General features: G+C 39.3%; 1 protein-coding gene across 2 annotated transcripts in view; it reads right to left on the bottom strand.

Annotated features, from left to right (window-relative positions):
• NTNG1 (netrin G1) overlaps window positions 1-13,206 on the bottom strand; it is a gene marked incomplete at both ends in the record, with an annotated part of 146,851 nt that extends 133,645 nt beyond the window's left edge. For both annotated transcript variants that reach the window (XM_080348839.1, XM_080348840.1), the window contains one exon: window positions 12,961-13,206. In XM_080348839.1, coding sequence (XP_080204965.1) covers window positions 12,961-13,206 — 246 coding nt within the window. The remainder of the gene's footprint in view (window positions 1-12,960) is intronic.
• Window positions 13,207-13,491: the final 285 nt, after the last annotated feature.

Genomic DNA, 13,491 nt, shown 5'->3' with positions numbered 1-13,491 from the left:
TGACAGCTGAAAAAAACCCAACTGTGACTGGCTTACATGCCAGGAGTTTACATAAGCTCATGTAAAGTGGTGTTATTTAAAAAAAAAAAAAAAAAAGTTAAAATAGGTCATCAGAGGTGCCATTTATCTCTCTAATTTGTGAAAAGTTTTGTGTGTGTGTTTTTTTTTTTTTTTTCTTTTGGTCAGCTTCTGTAAATCTTCTTTTGGGGTATCAGAAGGAACTGTACTGGCAGGAGGAGGATGCTGACAAAATTACATTAGCATAGGTGCAGTGACCTTGAGGATGGGAACTGAAAAAAGAAAAACAAACCCTGAGGCTAAGGTTAAATTCATTGGGGCTCTGCTTCTGTCTGATTTTTGTTTCTGATCTTATGCACAATTTTATCATTCCATCACTTATCAGTACAAGGCCCTTGATGAGATACAATCACCAGAATGACATTCACTCCAAATTCTTAGTTAGATTGTTATTGATCAGGAGAGTCGAATGCTGCCTGTAGAAAGGCTATGCCTGCTTTCTCTGCACTCCTGCTATGTATATATACTGTCTTGGAGACTGTGCCTAGGAAAAGCAGCATGATGGAGTCCTTATAAACCAATCCACATTTTGGTACATGCTTCTCCCATCCTACTGCTGAACTTCTTAACCTTAAGACTTCAAAAGGATTTCAAAAACATTTCACCTGTTCCCATCTAAGGTGCACAACTGAAAGTCTGCACTATTTAAAAAGAAAGCCCAAAAAATTATAGGAGAAGGGCAAGTTAGAACAAATCCATCAGCTCTGGTGGCTTCTCCAGCTGCAGAGCCCTTAAGGTGTGAGGAGAGAGGGAGTCAGGAGGAAGGCAGGCTTTTGTGTTCTTTGGAGCAACTCCCCATTTCTCTCTTCAGTCTTCCTTTTCTTCACCATTTTCAAGAGTTTCCATTTCAGCAAGGCTGGAGAGAGGGACTGGCTCTGGGGACAGGTGCAGGTGTGGCACAGGTGGCAGATGTATGGAGCCACATTCTCCATGGTGGTTGCACCATCCCATTCAATACATGTACACCACTTTACACCAGCTGAGGACTTGTAGAAACAACTTGTAGAAGGAGGGGAAACAAATATGTGCATGGCTTCAAAAACCAAAAAAAAATGCTTGTGAATTTCAGATATAAATCTTTTGTCCATTGTTTAATGATTAAAAATGGCATGCTCTCTACTACAGCTTAAAATTTCACAAAGTGTTATACTGAAAACACTATCTTATCTGGTTAATGAAAAAAGGGAACGGCTGAACTCTTGTTTGGGGACTTGCTTTTAAAGCTATAAAACCTGAGGTTCATAACTGATGATGCTTAGCTAATGCTGAGTGCTGCAACCGATGATGGTGCAATTATGGAGAACTATGAGAAGACCATTCAATAATAGCCTTCTCTCATTTTTAATTATTTACAAATAAGCCATGAGATGCATAAAGCTAAAGTAATATATTTTTATATGCAAACCCCAATATGTATTCTATGTATGTATTCTAGCTGGCACTTTCCAGCTAGAAGGTCTAGAATATGTTTTTGGTGCATGCCCCAAGATTGCCAAAACTGTACCCAAGAAAAAAATGCACCACTTTAACCAAATCCTGTCCTGTCACTAGAGATAATGAGCCTTGCACTGAAGCTCACAGGAGTAAAGTAATCCAAGACCAAGCACTAATACTATGTGTAAAGATTTTATAACTGAAAAAGGCTGGAAATAACCAAACTTCAGTGAAATTGACTCTGACAAGAAAAAAGATTAAAAGATAAAGTCATACTGTTAATTTTGCTTTTAATTAAGATGACTTTAAAGTTTCTAGTTGAGAGTTTCAAACTGATACAGTACAGAGGGTAATATGCACTTTGAGGGAAGTAATATTTGGGTATGATCCATTGCTGTCAGTAGAAGTCCTTCTTTTGACTTATACAGGGCGCATTAATTTCAATGGAAGATCATATTTTAAGTTCTGTTTATGGAAAGTCAAACACTGACTCTTAGGCATGAAATATATCACCTTTACCTACTTCTTAGTTATTGAAGGATACCTTTTTTTAAAAAAAATCATCGAAGCCAGTGCTTCAGATAACAAAAAGCTTGTATGTTCTTTTACTTTCAAAAGCTTATCTTGCTTCTATTTCAGGAAAAAGAGGACTCCAGGTACAACCTGGTAGCAAAAATTTTTCTCAGAATTTTAGTGAGGAAAGCTACAGTGCTTGAACGCCTTAAACCCATTACTTAACGGTTCTGAAAGTCTGAGCAAACTCTTGCAAAGTGAGACACCTTGCTAGGCTATTTCTGCAGGCTATCCCTACAGTATTCATACTGCTTGGCAGATCCATATGGTCAAGGAAGCCAAGAGGCATGTCAAAGTCTGGAAGGCTGTGATAAAAATAGATGAGGGAAAATAGCACATGTAGAAAGAGCTGTTTTAGCAGTCAAAAAATGATATTCTGTACTTTTTTTCTACAGCTATGCACATTGTTGTTTCTAAAAGATGAGGGCTTTTGTGTAACTCTTTGCTACTCCTTTTCTTTTACTTATTTTTTTTATCACTTATTTTTTCCCAATGATTTGTAAATGTCTCCCACAAACAGATCTGTTTCTAGCTTTCACTGGAGGAAAGTGCCTTATGAGCAGGTGTAGATGGTAAAAATCAAATTGATGAGTTAAAATGATGGCTCCTGACAGTTTTACAGATAAAAATCTAAAATGCACCAGGATGCTGGAAAGACACAGTGTGTACATGTAAGAAAACGCTTCTCTCATCATAATAGTGTTCTCTTTTAAATATTTTACAACTACTTAGCTATAAAAATTCTCCTTAGGCTGAATTCTGACATAAAGTATCTCTGATATAGTAGATTTCTTGCTTGTAATAAACATAATTAAAATTCCTTTGCAACCTTTTCTTTCCTCACCTTTTTTATTCCTAAATTCCCTATAAACAATCTACGTAAAGAACTAGTAGATAAGAAATAAAGCAATTTTACAGAAAATATGATACAGCAAACATCAAAGCTACATGAGATTACTGATGCACATTGCCAAGCCAGCTCAATGCCAAGGATTTTCACGTCCCTAGCTGTATTTGTACTTGTGGATCAAGACTGTGTCACTACAAGTGACCTGTGAAAATACAAACTTTTATAGTTAAAATGTGTATCAACAGCCATCATTTCTACATGTAAATCGGGTACAGAACTACTTCTTACTTTTCATGTAGTAAGATTAGCATCCCAGTGCATCTCATCAGTCAATGACCTTAATAGTATCTGGGATTATTTCTGACTTTCAGATCCAGCTAGTACTTACAGGCCTTGAAAAAAGTCAAGAAATACTTGTTTTAACACGTTTTTTTCCTGGTTTTAGCTCCTTTTAAATAAGTATGTGGGTTTTTTCTGTATTGGAAATCACAGCTTTGGCAAAACAGTATCGGTATTGTTTAAAAAAAAACCAAAAAACAAAAACAAAACAGCAGTGGTACTTGCACTAAAATTCAGCAGCTCCCACAATTTCAGCCCCTTCTAAACTCTGTGGATAAAAGCAAATGACAGGTTTTCATCCTTGCATAAGGAGATGGGCAATTTCCATACTTTGTCAACAGGGACTGCTAGTGCTTGTCCAGATTTCTCCCCCTCTGCCCCAGAGCATAGAGCAGAAGGGATGAAAGAGCCTGATTATCATTTCAGTCTGTACATTTATTTTTTTCCTTGAATGTTCTGGCAGAATACTGTGGACTTAAATGTTTGCGTGGGGCAACTTTGAGCTGTATTTGGGAGTGTTTGGTTTGTAAGTAACATACATGTCTAAATGTTAAAATCATTTGGGAGTCCACTTACTGACTTCTGCTTTCTTGAAGGACTCCAGGGCAGCCCACTAACTAGAAGATTTGTCCAGACGTACACAGGGTCTGCAGAACTCTTGGCTGAGTTCACTTGGCTTACTTTCAACTAAGATGCTTACAAAGGGAAATTTTAATACATGGAAGTGCCTGAGGAACCTGCTTTTAGTTTCCAGTGATCCTTAGCTGTTACATAGTACAAGCCCTGTAAAAAAAAAAAAAAAAAAAAAAAAAAAACCAAAAAACAAAACAAAAAAACGAAACATGACACTATGGGGTTTAGAGATGTATAGGTACTAAATGAAGGAAAAATTGTTTGTCCAGATAATCTGGACAAACCTGAGCAGGATAAAATCAGTAGCTCTGCTCAGTTGTGCTAAGTAAATCCAAAATTCACATTCTGAGAATTGTCCATCACAATGGGAGGAAAAATACTATACTCCTTGTATACTGTCCTCAAAATGAGACAGCAGCTTGGAAAGCCCAGTGCTGCACAGCTCACTTGGGACCATAAGGCATCACACCCCTGACCAAGATGTGCAAAAGTAAAGCAGCTGCACCCCATGCAGGGAGTGATCCCACACCACTGCCCCTCTGGGCTGACTGTGTGACACCAGCAGATTAGAAAGCAAAGGTCATTCTGCTGAAAGGTGGATTTATCCCCCTGGAAAAATACAATCTCAGTTTAAGGTTTCTAGGAGAGAAGGAGTGGGGTCACCTGCTACCATCATCCCTGAGCCCAGGAGGATAGAGGGTGACATGCTGTCTTACTCCAAATGAGGAGTGCCAGCTAGGCTGCTGCTTTACTGCATTGTCCCTCTAACCCAGCAAATCCTGTTAGGAGAGTCTGCCTGCAGTGAGCTACAGGCTTGAGATCACCTCTGCCTCACCATAAGAAGTACAAGTTACAATACATTGCTAGTAAAGATTTTATTTATAAAGTAGTATTGTTTTACTGCAGAAGGTGGCACTAAAGGTGCTGCTGAGAGGACATTTCTGATCCAGCTGCACTGACAGCAAGCCATTCAGATTCCTCTGTGGATGTCAGAGTATCCATTTTACAGTGGAAGCCATTTATTTCTTTATAAAATTGCTGTTTCCACACCAAAATAAGACTAACTGGTCAAGTTTCTGCAGAGTACTTGGGCAGCTTCTCCCAGATATTCCCCTCAGCTGGTTGGGGAAGCCAATTCGGAGGGCCTAGGGTGCTGAGGGCAGCAGGGGGTACACCAGCTCGCATGTTTGCAAGAATCTCATCCACAAAGCCGAAATTGCCCCAGTGAGAGGATGCACATGGCTTTCTGGGCTGTAAGCGCACATTGCCCGATCATAGAATAGTTTGCGTTGGAAGGGACCTTTCAAGGTCATCTAGTCCAATCCCCCTGCCATGAGCAGGGACATCTTCAACTATACCAGGTTGCTCAGAGCACTGTCCAGCCTGGGACCTTGAATGTTTCCTGGAATGAAGCATCTACCACCTCTCTGGGCAACCTGTGCCAGTGTTTCACCACCCTCATTGTAAAAAATGTCTTCCTCATGTCCAGCCTGAATCTCCCCTCCTTTATTTTAAAACAATTACCTCTTAACAGGCCCTGATAAAAAACAAAACAAAAAAGATGTCCCCATCTTTTCGTATAGCTTTTCATCAACAACAGCCCCAATTCCCTCTCTTCAGGGCTGCTGTCAATCTATTCTCTGCCCGGCCTATATTTCTGCTTGGGGTTACCCCAACCCATGTGCAGGACCTTGCACTCAGCCTTATTGAACTTCATGAGGTTCACACAGGCCCACCTCTCAAGCCTGTCAGGGTCTCCCTGGATGGTGTCCTTTCCCCTCCAGCATGACTGCTACACCATGCAGCTTCATGTCATCAGCAAACTTGCTGAGGTTGTACCCAATCCCACTGTCCATGTTGCCAACAAAGATGTTAAACAGTGCTGGTTCCAATACTGATCCCTGAGGAACATCAGTCATTGCTGATCTCTACTGGGACATTGAGCCATTGACCGCAACTCTTTGAGTGTGACCATCCAGCCGATTCCTTATCCACTGAATGATCTATCAATCAAATCCATGCCTCTCCAATATAGAGACAAAGATGTTGTGTGGGTCAGTACTAACTGCTTTGCACAACTCCAGCTAGATGATGTGAGTGGCTTTTCTCTTATCTGCCAACACTGTAACCCTGTTGTAGAAGGCCACCAAATTTGTCAGGCATGATTTGCCCTTATAAGCCATGCTGGCTGTTGCCAATCATGTCCTTATTTTCCACGTGCCTCAGCATAGTTTCTAGAAGGACTGGTTCCATGATCTTGCTGGGCATAGAGGTGAAGCTGACTGGTCTGTAGTTCCCTGAGTCCTTATTTCACTTTTTAAAAATGGAGGTTATATTTTCCCTCTTCTAGTCAGTGGGAACTTCACTGGACTGCCGTGACTTTTGAAATATGATGTGGCTTAACAACTTCATCTGTCAGTTCCCTCAAGACCTGTGTATGCACCTCATCAGGTCCTATGGACCTGTACACCTTCAGGTTCCTTAGATGGTCTCAAAATAATCATTTATTGATCACTGTGTTAGCTACAAATGTCTAATATTTTCAGTTAACTTCAGGGGAATAAACAAAATAGGAGAGCAAGTACCAAACAGAATAAAGGCAGTGTTAAAAGCAGCAGTTAAACAGTTTCTATTAAGTGAATTTATAAAATATACATCTTGTTAAAAGAATGTGCTTTTACCCATAGTAGTGATATATGCCTTAAAACTCTGCAACTGAAAATAAGTAGAAGTCCTTGACTTTGTTTAGGAGCCTTATTTCACTCCCAAATATTTTTAACAACTTAAGTTTTTGTGGGCGTGCTTTTGCTTTGTTTAAGGTTTGAAAACATTCCAGTACCCAAAGTGTAACTGAGGAGAAAAAAAAAAAAGGCAACCGGGTAGAGATTTGTTAATGATTTACTGGGGAATCTTGATGTGTGATAATGAATAGACTGCAAATCTCTTTTACTGGAAATCCTCAGTTTTGTTTTATGAGAAATTTTTAATTTGCTTCCAGTTGGAAGAAAAGAGATTTTTTACCAAAACATTAAAAAAAAAAATAAAAAAAATCCTGCTGTCGCTAAGGATATATTTTTTTTCTCCTCTTTTATGAAATGAAGAACTCCTTTCCCAGGGGCCTGAGGAACAAGAAGCCTTGGAAGTGTCTGCGGGCAGGCTGCTACCACAGGCACAGGTAGGCTGTCGCCTCCGCGCTGCCCCACAGGAGGGAGCTGGGGGGTACAGCAGGAGCAGAGGGTGTGGTGCGTGTTTCTTGCTCTCCTCCTGCTAGCTGCTCTAGTCCGAGGCTGGAAGTTAGGGACCAAAGTGCTGCTTGGATGGGAGCAGCCACGTCAGTGGGGCAGTGAGGGTGTCCTGCCGTATGCGGGGGAGAGGAGAAGGGGTGGTGGGGCTGTAGCTCACCACATAGGTCTTGTGGTACTAGAAATGAAATACCAAGTAACTTAAGAGGAAACACTAAAATACAAACTCTATCTCCTGAAGGATAATGTTCTTTCCAATAATGACAAAACAACACTTGTATTAATTAAAAGTACTCAAAACAGTTCAAAATAGATGAATGCAGGTATTGTACAACTCAAAGTTGTTGCAGATTTACATACTTTTAAAGATTGCAACTATGAAAATCCACATTAAACAAGACAGTAACAATAGTCTCATCTTTAACTCCCTGTTCCTGTTCTACCCCATGCTACCTAATAAGATTGCGTAGATGGAACTAAAATGAAGGATTTGATATCCTTATTCAGCCCATGAAAGAAAAAAAGATTTTTTTCTATTCAACATCTCTTAATGGTTCAAAACTGTTTTAAAATGTCTTACCCAATAATGCATTTATGCATGTCAAAATGCTTCCAAAACTATATTTCACATTTTGATTTATATGTTACTTAGAAGAATATCTCTTCATTTAATTATTTCAGTAAACATAATAATGGTATTGCTAACTACACTATGGAGTATTTTCCCTTTTTTAAGGAATATGAGCCTACTTGTAATTAAAGGAATGCTATATTAATGATGCTGAATGTCTCAGAGGGAAAAATTTAATGTCTACCTCATAATATTATACCAGAATTACATGCACAGAAGACATTTTAATAATCTTTGTTTCTTAATTTAGTTTTGATTTGCTATGAAATACAGAGGAGCACTCAAGGGCTCAAATTTCTACTGTAATCAACATTTCTGCTTTATAAATTGTACAAATGCACAGGACTCCTGTCTGTAGCCTTCTTTTCAAGCTTCTGTTTGAACTATGAAGGAAATTAGATGCAGGCAGTGACAATTGCCAATAATTTCATTATTTTTTAACCACTGGGATGTGGGATGGTGTTATGATAACTAGATCAAAGCATAAGCAGAAAATTGTATTTTTATGTTGCCATTTCAGCTGCAAACACAGCTCAGTAATGTAAATTTCACCTCCAGTTTACAAATTAAAGGAATAGCCACTAGGAGTCTCCTGGTTAAGTTTTTGATAAATTTGCACACTAATCTTGGCTAAGGGAATACAAACCCCATACTAAAAGCTGGATTTCAGGGCACTGGGACCCCTGAGCCATGAGCAGCACCGCAGGGGCTCCTGATGCTCATATTGAGGCCACAGCCAGCAAATGTCTTAGAAACAAATAAGTCAGAAGCATCCTGTGTGCTGTTCTTGCAGGGCAAAAGATGAAAAGTCAGATTTGTTTCATTTTATAACCAGAGTTTTGTGAAATTGTAACAGGCACTTAGAAAGAGGGAAGTAGAAGATTTCACTAACTGTTAGTTACTCCCAGGGATTTAAAGGAGATTTGTTTTGTAAACTGCAATGCTGCAGGCCACAAGAACTAGCACCCCCCAAGTACTTGAAAATTTGCTTACAGTACCTCTGCAAAGTGAATCCTGCAGTTCTGAAAATGTGAAGTAGCTTCTTTGTCTTCTCCCTTTCCCCTTCCTTCTCCTCCTAGGCCAACTAAGCACAAGCGTGTGGTGCCAGACACATTCTTACCAATGCCAAATGCTCCAAGTTCATGAATTACAGACCCACAGGAATGGTCACACTGGCTCAAACACTGTGACCATCCAGTCCAGTTCTGTGACTGACAAAGAATGGCCAAATTTCCTTGAAGAAATGCCACAGAAAGCAGACATGCATCACCTGCCAGCACATATGCCTCACTCAAAGCAGCAAGAGATTGCTTTAAAATGTACAGTGAAGCCAGAGGTGACCAGTCAACCCCTTCTGCAGGGGGCTGGTTATCCCACAGATAGGAGGAATGCTGCCTGTTGGGGAAGGATGTTGTCACATCCTCCTTACAGACACAAGCAGCTCTATGGCCAAAAACCATGAGCATTCACCACTCTAAGCCATTGGTTTGTTTATATGTTTCTTTCATGTCTCTCTCCTCTTAAGCAAAATCCTTTCCCAAGCTCTAAAAATCCTGAGCAACTTTAAACAAATTTTAAACAAATATTTTAGATTTTAAACAAATAACAATTTAGAAAGATATTTATTTGGCTTCTGCTTTTTGAGCCTCTCTGTTTCATTTTCAAACTTTTCTCTGCAACCAGAAGGACTAAGAAAATAAAGACGATGTTTTAAATGAAAGCTGAGAATCTCACATAATCACAGGACTCCATGGGTTTGAAGTTTCAGAATAATATCACGAGTTGTCAATACTGAATGTCACTAGGAACTATAATGTTATTCTCAGAATAGATTGCATAAAAGCAATTGTGGGATAGTTTTCCTGATGCATGTTCCCTGTAGTACCTACAGACACTGTGATGGAGGGACAACCCAAAGGTACTTACAGGTGGTGAGCTGCCACATTCTGGGTTTAGCTACTTGACTAGAGGAGTATTGCACTTTGCAACAAATCTGCATGTGCAAAACCTTGTTATTTGGTCTGTTAACTAAATAAGCTCATAGAGTAAAAATTTGTAATGGACTTGTAGCAACACTTAAGTCCCTGGGGAATATGCAGAAATAAGTAGGAAGCAAATTCTACCATTAACTTCCCATCTCCTCTGTATTGTATGCTTGCACGCATTGCAACACACAATTGCATTGTGCATTATTGTAGATTCTTATCATGTCCCTCTCACAAAATGCCTTAGATTTTATCATAATCTCCCAGCAGGACTTGGGTGAACATCTCAGTCTGGTTGTGTTTCAGGGATATAATCTATACCACACTGATAGCTGACACAGACTCGAAAGCTAGTACCTAAATCTGTGGTGAACAGAAAGTTACTAAACCTGATCAGAGAACTGACATAGAAACAAAACAGGAGGCTGCTTCAACCTCCACCTCTTCCTGTAGAAGCAGTCCCGGCTGTTCGGCACCCTTGCTTATTGTTAGGATATCTGAAAGGATCCTCATCTCCTCCAAGGCAGCATTAACCTGATTTCAATAACAAAACACCAGTACGCAGGTTTACCATGGAAATATTAAACACTTACAACAATAAAACTAAACATTTGTATAAGTCTGTTTGGCACTTCACCATGCTGAAAAGGAACCATTGGATCTCCGACATTTCAAATTTGGGACTTCTTTAGTGAAAGGCCAAGACTAACAGAAAAGCATTCTTCCCCACTGCACATCTTCTCCAAGTATGCCAGTGCTATCTTAACTGACTTTCTAAGACTAAAAATGAGCACAAAAATAAAAGATCTAATTGGGAAATGCCAAAGGTTTGCCCCCATAAATATGTAAAACCTCATTTTGAAGAAAATGTGTAATTTCTACATGTAGATACAGTACACAGACATGAAGCATTTTTAGGGATGAGAATGCTCTACTGCTGTGCGATACCTCAGAAACATCAAATATTTCTGTCATTTTCCTAATGTTTCAAGTAAGTCAAGCCATTACCATGCATATCTGAATATAGTGTTATATGTACAATATAAATCTACACTGAATGAAAATACAGCAGCTTATGATATAGGAGTCGGTCACTCTACACTCACAGCACTAAATACACACTCTCACTGTGCGCTCGCTCTCTCCCCAGTTCTTCCTCTTTCCCTACTTCTCACGTCAGGATTCTGATGGCCTTCTGCATCTCAAGGGCTTCAACAGCAAGTGAACTATAGTTGTAACCTCAGTTCATTCCCAAGCGAACTTTCATCCTCCATCAAAGACCTTGCTAGGTGAAATGTCTTCAGAGGGAGATCTGGCACCATTTTTAATGCTTAATCAAAATGTCTTTTGGTTGTTTTGTTTTTTGGTGTTTTTTTTTTTTTAATTTGTATTTTTGTTGCTTTTTTTGTTTTGTTTTTTGTATGGCATGGTGTTTTGTTTTGGTTTGGTTTTTTTCTGTTTTGTTTTCTGGTTTAAAATAATTATTCTAACTAGAGAGTAGACTGATAACCAAGGCATTCAGAAACTTAATTACTTAAGACAAGAACTGCTGCAATGTTTATCTGCACTAAAAGGAAGAAACAAGTTTTGTTGGGCAGTTTATTTTGCATTAAAAGAACATCTTTTCTTATTCACTACAAGATGAGTTACTAAATGTCACTGATTGAGGGCTAAATCACAGCTATTATTATTGCAAGGGAGAAAATACATTTCAGGATAAAGAAAAAGACCATATTATCCAGGGCATGTTGTTTTTATTTGTTTCTAAACAGTGGCTGCTTGAAGCTGCTTGGAGCTTTAAAGTGTTAAAGCCACATCAGCAGAGATGGATTAGTGGGCAGAGAGCACATGGTGCAGTCAAAGGTTCACAGTGAATATAATTTATTCACATAGCTCTGCAAGTTATCACGTGGCTGTTACCATAATGTATGTGGGAAGCAGCTTCATGTGTGCACATAATGCCCTAAATGTATATGTGGTTGGACCTGAACTCCTTACAGAACAGTAGTGGTTGAAAATGATACCATAAGGCATTTGAAAGCAAATTTCCTTCCTGTGGGGATGTTGTCACAAAGCAATGATGACTTGTACACAGGCAAATAAATATCTTGTAGACTTTTTTCAGTTACGATAACATCACTTACTAAAACTCATTAGGTTTTGAAATCTAAATTATGTAGGTAGTGATATATGTTCCTGGTGTTTTATTAATAGATTTAGGTACATATGTCTTGCACCTCAAACTCATGTTTTTTAGTCAAGGAATACTGTATTTTCAACTCAATAATTAACAAATATTCAGTGGCAAAGAAAATCAATTCTCCATGTCTGAAGGAGAAATAGGTTACCTACAAGCTGAAGATTTCCTTTAACTTGAATGACTTCTTACAGGACAATCTAGGAAACACTTTGGAGAACCACAGCTGTAAAAGGCTGATATATATAGCATCTGCTCATTTTTTCATACCTGTACAGTTATTTACCAAGCTCAAAATTTCCAAAACCAGTCTCAAATTTTAGAAGCATCTGAATTAAGGGACTTGACTTTGGTCTCTTTTAGTTGGTTGGAATGCCTACAATTTCAGTTAAAGAAGAAAGCTGTCAGTAGGTGGTAGAGGTGGCCCCCACCTGGAGGTGTGTCTTCCTCCACTGTCCATACACGCAGGTATGGACCTGCTGTGCCATAGCAAAGCTTCAGCAACACCTCCTGCAGCCATGTGGGCTTGCTGGAAAGACTCCACCAGCCCAGCTCCCACCACCACTTTTTAAGCTTCTGGGGTTTGAGTTTCTAACAACAGTCTCATGTTTGGAAATGATGCTGCATTATACCACTCTATGATGCTTTCAGGTGATCGTATTTGAAATAATTCACTCAAGTCTTTTGTGACCCAGGCAAACACACCCCAGCTATGGGTTAATGCACTAGGAGTTTTATGCTGCTTTCTTTCAAGTCATTAAAAGTTGACCTAGAAAGACATTGAATTCAGGCAAAGTCATGTTAGGTCCCTATAAGCAGAACATCTCATTGCCCAGCTTAATGTGCTGCTCAGCATCTTGCTCAGCAGAACCTTTCACATTTGGAGTAAGATGCAGGTTTTCTTGGATAATTACACGTGCACACTAGAGCTTCCATTTTGAAGCCATCTATCACAAATATATACTTGCTAATTATGTAAAATGAAAAGCTTGCCTTACCATTGCGCAGAAAGTCTCAGGAGGATCTCCACACGTTATGTCTGGGGGATCCAGAGTCACTTTTACATATTTGATCATGTCTCTGGCTTCTGGCTGGCAGGCCATGTAATCCCATACTTTTCCTTCTTCTGTGTAAATCTGTGTCTTACATACGTCATAGTGTCCCCACACAGAAGGGTAGTGCTGCATCACGGAGGATACGGTAACCCAGAGGGTGTGAAGTGACAGGAATCTTGACAAATACATTTCTAAATCCTTGTACGTCACCTTCGTAAGGAGGCTCAGTACTGGTATATGTGCAGTCTATAGATTATACATATACATACATATATATGTATATATTTTATAAAATAGGTTCCAAGTCAAATGTGAAGCATTAGGATAGAGTGTTCATTTCACTAATTGAAGACTTTGGTAGAAGTCACCCAGACCCCAATGACAGCTTTTCACAGCAATGCAGTGCTTGTCCTTTGTCTCATAACTTATCTGTCAGGGCTTCTTGTAAAAGATGTCCAATAGCAGATAATTTGC

This window comes from Nesoenas mayeri (assembly GCF_963082525.1).
Source record: "Nesoenas mayeri genome assembly, chromosome: 8".
Taxonomy (NCBI): Eukaryota; Metazoa; Chordata; class Aves; order Columbiformes; family Columbidae; genus Nesoenas; species Nesoenas mayeri.
Note: the sequence above shows the minus strand (reverse complement) of the source record. Positions and strands in the feature narration are given on the sequence as shown.